Source organism: Haemaphysalis longicornis, unplaced genomic scaffold (genome assembly GCF_048455015.1).
Source record: "Haemaphysalis longicornis isolate Haplotype H1 unplaced genomic scaffold, Haemaphysalis longicornis Haplotype H1 scaffold_2, whole genome shotgun sequence".
In the NCBI taxonomy this organism is placed as follows: domain Eukaryota; kingdom Metazoa; phylum Arthropoda; class Arachnida; order Ixodida; family Ixodidae; genus Haemaphysalis; species Haemaphysalis longicornis.
The window spans coordinates 206175105-206186225 of record NW_027526295.1 but is presented as its reverse complement, the minus strand read 5'-3'; the positions used below and the strand labels follow the sequence as shown (position 1 = coordinate 206186225).

Below are 11121 nucleotides of genomic sequence, written 5' to 3'. Positions count from 1 at the left end.
TGTGAACCACCAAAGGATCCTGGTAGCGGCGGACTCATGAATGGTAACCATTCCGCTTTAATGCCGCACTTGGCACCCTCTCGAAAAGATCCTGGAAGCTCCCATATCCGCTACCAAGATCGTTGTTCCAGAGGCATGGTGACGCTTCTCACCGTCTTTATCCATGCAGCTCACAATGGGTGGTCATCTGTGCTCAGCTACCAGCCATGGCAACCTACTCTGGCTACACGCGTGCCTGCCAGGGGCAAACTAAGATTGAGTTCGTCAATCTGAGGCGTTAGCCCGAGCAGGGCGAATTCCCGTACGACATCAGAGGTAAGGGCACACCAGGAGGCGACCAGAGGAGGCAGACGCACCGGACATTACTTACATTGACTACGTTTGGGGAGTGCGTTCATGGTGGTCTACTTACTGGTGACTTTGGTATTTCGGCTGCCATTCGAGTTCCACAACCTCCAACTCAAGAACCGCATCTTCAAGTGAAATGAAGTCTACCACAAATGCCCTGGGCCATCATCTTCATGTCGGGAACATCACCATGTCGTATGCACTCTAGAGCTTTGGCACAATCCAGGCCTGAAGAACTGGTAAAAATAGCTGTCTGTTGACACGCTCTCGGTGGAACTTCTTCGTGGCTTTGAGTGCTTTGAAGGTGACCATGTTGACAGAGCAGCTACTGGAGCTCCACTACATCGCCCGAAACATGCACCAGTGGAAGAGTATCCACCCGATGAGCCTGATGCTGTCGTTGTCTGCGGCCTCCGAATCAAACTACTCATTATGCTCCAGAGTGCAAAATGCCATCATCTCCGACATCTCAGACGACTCCTGGCACTCTGAAGAAGGTTGTGTACTGCTTCCAATATCTAGGTATCAGTTCTGTGGGCGGACTAGGTGTGTGTGATGAGATGTTCACACTGCATGGCGCCAGCTCTACAAGCACTTTTAAAGACGATAGTCTTTCTTGGGCTACTTAAACCCAGAAATTTTGGTCTGTCTGTATGTCTGTCTGTCTGTGACTCGATTCAGCCACCCGGCCAAACTAAAACAATGCTGGCGCAATAGTCTTATATAGTCACAGCTAAATCTACCCATCTAAGTCCGGTGTAATGTTCATACCAGTCAACATTCTTGAAGACGAACAAGACATTACGCAAATATAAGACAACAAATTAATCCAGAAGTGATGTTTGCAGTGTTCCTCTATAAAAAATCATACATGCTTGACTTTGGCGAAATAAAATACTTCATCAACTCCAGAAAAAAAATTCATTTCGCCCTCGCCTGCTGTCGCCCGCGCCACTATAGCTTCTTGCAGCATTTTAAGGAATCAACCGGCAACAGTTACGAAAGGTTCCACTAGATATGTTCCACGTTCTGCTTGCAACGCACGTGGAGTAGGGAAACGCGGTTCTATAAGCGTTGAAGTAGGGCGCCTCGATTCACGCGCGTCTTCGCCGTACGGCAGCGTTGGCATCGAGACACCTGGTTTAGTGCAGTGGAACGCAGGAAATTTAAAATCATTTAAGCAAACCTTTGGCGTCTTTACCTTGGGAGGAGCGCGACGCAAGAGGAACAACATAAGAGGTGAGCGGGAAAGCGAAGGGAGGCATTTACTTTGCAAAAGTTGATAAAGACTATCGTCTTTTGACGACATTTGCAACGAAAGAAGCAGATACGCGGCCAATTTTTTATTCTATTTCGCTGCCGCACTTTTGTCGCAGTGCTCCTCCTGATCTTCGTAGTGCTGAATTTAACCACCTGTTTTATCCATCGTACATGACTGCATTCACTGTGACTGGGCACAACCTCCCTTTTGTTTTTATAGTGCTGGATCTTGCACACCTTGGTATGTGTTGAGGATGATAATAAAGGAAGCAGCTTGCTCAAGTACACGGGCATGGGCATAGCTCGCTCCTCGCACTCATGGCAGTTGCTCGCGATTAGTCCAGCGAATGGGCACCCAGTTATGGGGGCTCCCTTTCTGCGTCACTTCCCGCGACAGGAAGTTCTTTTGCTCTAACTTTTGCGCCACTTTAAAAACTCCTATTCCGAAACATATCCTTTTATTGTGGATAGACATCTGACAAATAGAAAGATGCTCACCTTTGCTTGCAGTGACTTCCACTTCTCCACATCACTCTCATCTGGAATGGAACAGAGACATCTGTTGCTGGTGGTGTAAACATACTATCGTCAGTACAACTCAAACACCAAGTTTTGGACATTGTAACGCAATGAAGCTACACGCAGGCTGCTAATGATGTGAGGATAGCAGACTACTTATGAAGTGAGGATTGCTAGAAATTAAAGTATCTACTCGAATCTAACGCGCCTTCGATTGTAACGCGCACCCATTTTTCGCGGTCCGAAGAAAAAAACGCTATGTCCTCGATTGTAACGCACACTAAACTTTGATTATGTAATACAAAAATTAAACTTTTTCTCACTTCGAACAAGCAAGGTTTATTACACAGGTGGCATGAAATAAAATGTGCCGGTTATCGCCGTCACGACAGCCACCGCGACGACGGTCCGGGGCAGCGCCATTGGGCAACACCAGCGGCACGCGGTACGTTATCACTCGTCATTGCTGTCAGACAACTCCTTCTCGCTCTCGATGGCCCAAAACATGTTGTCTTCAGTGCCATCCATAGCATTGGAAATTCCGCAATTCTTAAATGCCTTGCTCACCATGGTAGGTGGGATCGTGCACCAGGCATCCTTCCCCCATCCAGCGAAGTCTTGCAGAGAAGCCCGCTTGCTTGGTGTCAGTTCCTGGCCATCACCAACAAGTCACTCAGTGTAGAGTGCCTGAATCCGGTCTTTGACCGGCTTGTTTAGCGAAACGCTCAGTGGCTGCAGTTGCAAGATCATTATACCGGGAATCACAACAAGGTCAGTGCTGCAAGCGGCGAGCTTGTCCTTGATGCACTCGTCGAGGTGACACTTGAACGCGTCCAGAACAAGCATCGCGCGCAGGCCCAAGCTTGCGCCGGGTCGCTTCCACCACACGCGGTCGATCCAATCGGCCACCAAGTCTGTCGTCATCCCACCCCTTCTCGTTTGCGCGCACAATCACGCCACCATGGAACATGATTCCTTTCGGGAGTGTCTTGCATTTAAATATTACGTAAGGGGGAAGCTTGTGCCCGTCCGCAATGCAGCAAAGCATTGCCGTCACTCGTTTTTTTCACGGCCAGAGGATAGCACACGAACTTGCTTGGGGCCCTTCTTCTCCATCGTTGCGGTGGCGGGCATATCGAAGTATAGCAGCATTTGATCCGCGTTGCCGATTTGCCCGAGCACGTGGTTGTTCTTGCGGAGCAAATTCAAGATGTACTGCTGAAATGTGTCCAGTTTTTCCTCAAACTCTGCCGGCACCTTCTGGCATATGCCTATCCGCCGGTAAAGTGAGAAGCCTTTTCGCTCATGAAATTTGTTATCCAGCACCTGCTGGCCTTGAACTCCTTCCGCATTAGTCCTTGCTGCGACGTCAGCTGCATCACTTGAATCTTCAGCAGCTCTGTCATTACGGGTCTTTGAGCCGCTCGCTGCTGCTGCACGTACTCCACCAGCGGCTCTTCTATTTGGGGATATCGCCCCCCGTTTGGTCCACTGAACCCTTTCCCTGTCGCCTTGCTCACGAAAATTTTCTCTTTCTGCTTGCGCCAGTCCTGAATGCTAGTCTCCGGAACACTGAGCGCACGTGACGCGGCCCGATTTTCATCGCTGTCCGCGCACAAGATTACTTTTTTCTTGAACGCAGCATCGTGGTGAACCCGCCGTGTCTTCGCATTGGGAAATTCCATGGCGGAAAGAAGAGAGGAACTCAAAAAAAGACTGCGCAGACTGACAAAAAAAGGCAAAGATGCCTGACTACGAAGTGCTGGCTATACGTTCAGTAGTCAAGCGGCCATCTTGAAACATCAATGGCAATACGACCATACGGCACCGCAGTTTTCAGTCGTACTCGATTGTAACGCGCATGCGATTTTGGGACCTATTTTTCCGGAAAAAAGGTGCGCGTTAGATTCGAGTAAATATGGTAATTAGACCACCTTGTGCTCTTTAATATTCGCCTGGACTTGTGTCATCAAGCAGTTACAACTTTCATTTCAGGATCAAAACAGCCTAAGCTCAATACCCAAAACTTCTGGCCCGGCAAAATGCATTTTTATTTTTCAGATGTGCACTCAGCTGCACATTACTGTAATACCTTCAATGAACACACAGCATCACGTGCACAGCAAGAAAATGTACCCTTTATAATAAACTATTGACTGCTGTTGCTTAAATAAGAGTGACTGCATTTAAGTTACTGTGCAATGTTAAAAATAGCACAAGCCGAGTAAAGCAGTGAGAGGCGCATGATTGTTAAGGATGCGTGGAGAGATAAGGTTACAAATGCAGACACACAATTTGTGCACTAGAACAGGGTTGAGTGATTGATTGATTGATTATTCTGGCATCCCCTTCCTATCGGGGTGATGATGTGTTCCATCTCACCAAAGAATCCACGCATGTTAAATTCTAGCACTGCTATTAGCAGCAGGCTCAAATCAAATTTTGTACGTCACAGGTTGTAGCTGCCCTAGGCGGTATTCCCATGGGTGCTATTCTTCCACCAGCATCTCAAACTTCTCTTAGTCACCTCTACAGCCTCCTACTTTAAAGAAAGAAGAAAACGTGGCGCAAACTAGACGTGGACGAAGAAAACAAGGTAAGACAGATATTCCACATCCCACTTTCCACCAGATATTCTACTTTCTCCATATTACCTTCAAGCCCTACAACTTTGTAAAAAAAGAAATTTCTCTCATAAGAATTTGGATGGATGCAATCACATTCAAACACAAGGTGACGAATTATTTGTTTTCTTTCCACAGACCACACATTCTTTATCACTCTAGGTGTGCCGGTAAGGTTGACTTTGCCACAAAACAATGCTCTGCCCTGCCTTCACTATCACCGAGACTTCCAGATAGAATGCCATTTGCCAGTTTTTGCTGCACAATGCACACTGTGTCACCATTTACACTGCATTGGATGTCACACAAGGCCAAAAAGTAGACAGCAAAATAAAACCCACTTAGGGAACAGCCAGTGCCCAGCAGCTCATTAACAACACTGCATGCTTGCAGTACTGTGCAAATGGCAGAAATTAGTGGACGTAATCACCAACTTGCAGGCCCATTAAACTGCAATTACACTAGCAACTGTAGTAAGTACTGTAGCTGCTAGTATGCTAGTACTCTAATGTGCTGCTGCAACCAGTATAACTAGTAGATATTTGTGGACAAGGAACTGAATTGTCTTGAAATGCCCTGTTATGCATGATGTAACAATGATTTCATCACACGTGCAAGGCAGGTGCTAAACTGAGATTGCTCTAACGTCTGCATTCTAACTTCAGATGTATGCATCCAGTTCGGTAGTGCATTTTTGGGCCTAATGCAATTATCATTACCGCTCTCCTAACAGTGCAATATAAATGGCCTGAAAACTACACGGCACCCCAGGTACAGAGCATGAGAAAAAAATTAAAGCCGTTCCACTCAATGTGAAAGCTGTCGGAAGTGCAGAGCAGTAATTCACCATAACGGGCTGTAGCGCCATTATCCACTCACTGCTACCACCTAATGCAGCTCAAATTTCCCACCTTCGCGGTGCTCAGACACCCCCTGCCTGAAACTGCGTCAGCGGGCGTTCTGTTCTTTTTGTGCTTGCTTTTCCTCCCACACGTGCCGGCATTGCACAGCCACTTTTTTCGCTTACTATCGTAAAAACCAACCCAACGAGCATTCCTAACTAAGTGAACGTGGGTGCTGCCATTTAATTACGTATATTTTGCCTCAAATGTACCTACAGTTTTCTTTGCGCTAAACAACGGGGAGATGTATGACAAGTGCCAGTGGTTAATGAGGTTCGAACACTTATGGGTTATGCCGCGACGATGGAATACCGTGTGGCTCTACTTGGGTCCAGCGAGCAATCTACAACGACAAGGCGAGCCACTAAAGTGCTCTGCACCTAAAACAAAGCGCATGCAAGGAAAGGTGGCTCACTTTGTAACACAGGTAAGAGGTACTGAAGTCCCTGGCAATAGAGGGTCAAGGCTTCCCTCTGCCGGCCTTGGCCGTCCTTGGCCACTGCCTGCTGAATCAGGGAAGCCTGCATGGTGGGGGCATGGGAAGACGACACTTAGATCAAGCCAAAGTTGGAGCCAAAGACAAAGCCGAAACAAGGCAGCATGCTCGAGGCGATTGGGCCCTGTACTGTAATAAGGAGACACCAGTCACTATGAGAAAGATTGTAGTGAAAGCGTAGCTTTTTTGTATTCAGTGTCTATCTTTTTCCTGGCCACCACTTGAGTGTGCAGCTTTACAGTTAAAATTAGTAATGATGACGAACAAGTACTATCCACAAGCAGCATATACACTGCCCAATAAGTCTAAGCAGCAGAAAAATGAATGAATGACACACGAGGCGAATCACATTGGGACAGGATGCTTGATGAAGGTTGGTGTTAAATTTACACCAACGCACCGACCATTGGCATGATACAAATAAAATAAAAAAGTGCCTTTATCACCGAGGGCTGCAAAAGTTTTCTTTTTCTTTTTCCCCACTAAATTTCTCTCTCATTTTCATTTTTCCCGAACATGGCTGCACTACTGGGTGATCGCATGTCTTCACCACTCCCAGTTCTGGCAGAGCTTGCACACCCACAATAGACGTAGGAGTTGTTGCCCCAACGACAATTCGATGACAACCGTCCAGAGAAGCAGCGTAACAATCTTCTCATGGCGTCAGCATTACACGTCGCTGACCATTAAGAAGAGTGTTTCTTTTGCTGTTCTAAGAAGCACAGCACACGCTCATGCACCAGCGGCATCTCTCTGGCCACTAAGAAAGAGCACCTCCCAAAGGACAGACAATGTTTTAGGTGCACCTCTAAGGGTCATTAAGTGAGCAACTGCAAGGCCAGATTGAGTTGTGCGTCGTGCCACGGGAGGCATGCAACCAGCATGTGCGACCCTTCATTTAAGAACAACAGTGCGGCCGAAGGTGCGCCGGGAACTACAATTTGCGTCTCGGCCACAGCTCGAACCGCTGGAGGGAACGAACAGCAAGACGTTTGTGCTAAGAACAACAGAGTGTACCTCCAGACATTCCGAGCATGGCTGAGCCACGACGGGAGAAGCAAACTGGTTCGGGGTATACTCGATGGCGGAAGCCAGTGATCCTTTATTACCGAAGATCTCGCAACCAAGCTGCGTTTGAAGGCAGTGAACGAGATGATGATCGCCTTCAACATGTTTGGATGTCCCCCTACGGTGTGCGTGCAGAAGCGCAAAGTCACGCAAGACCCACTTCGCAGCCAGCACGCTACAGACGTCCACCCTATCGAGGCAATAGTGGTATCCGTCATCTGCCAAGATGTATTGGCCCCATCGTGCATGAACTGCAGAGGCAGGGCAAGGTATTTGCTAATGAACAAAGACATTTAGGTGTGTATTCAGAGCACGGACTAAGTCTACTCATCGGATCGGACTACACCTGGCGTTTACCTAGTCTAAAGCCCCTTCCCCCTTTGCTCAGCTACAAAGCAGGAATATCATGCTGACTTCTCCATATGGCGCTGAAGCTGTGTGAAGAAGCCACGCATGCCAAAACATGCAAAGCAAGCACACGGGCGTCACCTCAGACACATGAGACAACCAACCTGAAAAATGTCACTCACATGCCCGTCTTTGCCTGTTTGTTCTACTGGTGCTAACTTGCGCTCCTCCATCACTGCTATACACATTATAAACCTGCCCCGTGCAGACCCACTCTTAACCCTTTCGCTGGCACTGACGTACCGGTACGTTTTCGCATTTCCCCTCCACAGTCTCACTGACGTACCGGTACGTTCTCCATTGTGCCTCCAAAAATTCGCGCCATAGTGCAAAGTGGGCGCGCCTGGACTGTTTGCGTCATCTGTCGAATCTTTCTAGTAGCTCATATTTTCCCTCACTAGCTCTCGCAGCAATATATTGAAGAGTCCGGAGCCACCGCACCCACCTTTTGCTGTGGGCTTGGTTGCTCCGTGCCCTGTATTCTGATGGGATGAGTAAACATGCAGCACGCGTGCTATTCGGGTGCAAGGGTTGTTGTGCCATCTGCAACAGGGTTCTGGGTATTTTTTTATTCTGTTCCCGCGTCTGCTACGGCGTGCCAGTTCAGCCCAGCGCACCGTTGCCTCTCCAACAGACCGATCATGACTCAATTGCGGCTTTCACTCGTTCATTTCTGTGTGTTGTGCGGGCTGCTGAAAGTGCTCCCTGCATGCACGTGGTTACTTCCGGATGGCTGACCACGCAGGGCATTCGACTGCGGATAGCAGCGATGGTTCTTTGATACCAATCTGAATACGAATGGAGCTTGGATTCACATTCTGAAAGTTTCTCATCCGAGAAAGGGGTGCCAGTTCCGCACCGTCAGATTCTGATGTTGAAACGGTGGGGTCGTTGTCCCAGAAGGGTGCACGGCGAACTAAAAATATCTGGAAGAAAGGCGATTTCCCACCTACGCTCTTTCCTTTTGATGCGTTACGTTCCGGATGCTATCATAGTCAAATAAATCCCTATGTTCCTTCCCTTGTATTTCGGAAACTAAGCCGACACTGGGGGTGGGTCGCGGCCAGAAACACCCAACAGTGAAAGAGTTAAGAACACCCCTGTCACTTTTAGACACCCCAAACATTCTGCGTGTTGGTGGATGATTTTGTTTGTATTTTGTGCAGGTGGTCATTCTTGACACTGTAAGCTTAATTTCCACAACCACGGTAGATGGGATTTTGGTCTGTGAATGACATTACACATGATTCTCCTCCCGAGACCACTACTGGCATGACCCAGTCCCACGAAACTTGTCACTAGCTAAAACAATAATAAAATACAGTTCTTGCTTATTCCTTTAAGCGGCTTTTGAATTGTGCATTGAAATCAATCGAGCTGTTTGCATACAAATGGCAGCATCACAATTAGACACTACAAGGTGTCCCCTATCAGGCTTCAGAGGGTTTAGTTCCAAATTAAAATTTTTTTTGCCAATTTATATAGAAATTCCTTGTGGTTGCCCCACTATATAAAATGCAAGCTTTCATATGAGCCAGAGGACATGCACTCCACAAAGAGTGGTTGGCTATCCCTTTAAGGGCGTAAGCAGTACGATTTGGATTTGCTCATCACACCTCCTTTTATGTGCTCGTAATCCAAGCCAAGAAAAATGGTGAAACGGTCGACAAAAAAACCCACAATACACTATGCTTCTCTAACAGGGCTGGCAGAGCTATGGCGGGCATGAGTGAACAGAAAGATGAAGTTATCATATGCAGTGAGTCACAATGTTCATATGTGTCTTCACAACCATAAGGAGGAAAAGGTGGTGTGCTCGGAGGCTACTATCTGCAGCACATTTTTGCCATCCCCTCTGGACCTCTCATAGCTTCAAAAGCACTGAGCCCACACAGAGAAATGGTGTTCAGACTCTGTATTATACAAAGCATATTCTAGACCACGGAAAAAATTGCTGCAGTTTAGCTCGACTGGGCCCGGTTATGGAAGTGAGAGCAGCCGAAGCGCAGTTTGCCAACCGAAAAATATGGCTAGTCGAACGTTCCAAAGTGTGAGCTCTCACTACCATTGTTTCGTCAGTTTCCGAAGCCGCTGTCAAAGTAGAAGGCGAGGCAGTTGACCTTGCAGTGATATCACGTGTAGCTGTGTGCCTCTAAAGCTCGTCGCCGTCGTCTTTCTGCATCCTTCTCCCGATGCTTAGCTCGCTGAAGTTCCCGTTCTTCATTCGTTTCAGTCTGCCATTTTGCACGCTCGTACTCATGTTTCCACTTCAACTCCTAAGTAAGCCGAGTGACATCTGCAGTATGGTCCAACGCAGTTTGCTGCTTTCACCACTGGGACCCCGCATACAACTTCGGCACAGATGGACCAGCGTCCTCACTCCCTCACTCGCTCGCAGCGGCATGCAGCTACACGTGATATCACTGCAAGGTCAACTGTCATGCACAGCAAAGCTCGCTGGACTAGGCCAGTGAGGCCGCAAAAAGTTGGAGGCAATGCATAGCAGTGCACCTCCCCTGAACAAACAGCAAACAATGTAAATGTCACACATGCAATCCCAAACACAAAAGCCAAACACCAAGCTCACTTTAAGTTAACAACAGTCATAAGATTGATTTGTACTGAAAATATCCTGCAGGAAATGACTGCTCACTGATTTGGATGTTGTTTTAAATTACTTGCCACCCATCAACGCTCATCCAGCATGTAAGCAGGGCTGCTCACCCCCTTCTTAAGTGTTTCCGTGCTGGGGACGTGCTCCAGGTCAACAAAAGGGTGCGCAAAGAATTCCTCAAAGCCGATCCGCTGCTTGGGATCTCGCTGGAGAAGTTTTAGGAGCAGATCAGCACACGAGTCGGACACCGTTTTTCCCTCAGGGAGCTACAAACAGCACAAGGGAAGGGAAGACGTTACTCACATTGCAATTAAGATAGCTATTGGGCAGAACTATACCTGGAAAGAAGATAGATTAGACAAAAAATGGGAAATAAATTTACACTTCCAACTATGGTTTCAAACTTGATGGCAGAGCTGTCAAATAAAGTCAAAAAATGCTTCTTTCTCTGACAGCTTCGAATTCCTGTTAGAATTGCTTCTTTCTCCTAAGTACCGATAAAAAAACAACAACAAAGCAATTATCCTAAGGCCAACTGCACTCAAATTTCACCTCGGACAAATTTACTCTGTACGTATAGTACGAACCCCCAAACCAACTGGGACATGACTGGTAGCCCCATTATATGTGTTGTTAATTAGTTGTCAATTAAAAACCATGTGTTGTTTAATATTAACCTATTTTTGTGCTCTAAGCCCTGATATGCAGCAGGACCAACCAGGTGACCATAAAATAAAATCCTACATAATGATGCCTTTCAAACTTTAAAATAAAAAATATTTTAAAAATCATGCCAACGTGTTTAAAGTAGCTGACAGAGTGCAGTCTTTTGCGAAAGAAATCAATTACTCCTCTGTCAAAACGACAACGATGGGGGAACGC

The 11121-nt window shown here is 47.2% G+C and overlaps 1 protein-coding gene across 1 annotated transcript in view; it reads right to left on the bottom strand.

The window, feature by feature from the left end:
• Nucleotides 1-11121, bottom strand: part of LOC144169818 (serine/threonine-protein kinase ULK3-like) — a 39381-nt gene that overhangs the window by 15426 nt on the left and 12834 nt on the right. Inside the window, exons 7-9 of the mRNA XM_077699178.1 lie at nucleotides 10350-10505; nucleotides 6069-6174; nucleotides 2107-2147 (exon numbers count right to left, since the gene is read on the bottom strand). Of these exons, the coding sequence (XP_077555304.1) occupies nucleotides 2107-2147; nucleotides 6069-6174; nucleotides 10350-10505 (303 nt within the window). The remainder of the gene's footprint in view (nucleotides 1-2106; nucleotides 2148-6068; nucleotides 6175-10349; nucleotides 10506-11121) is intronic.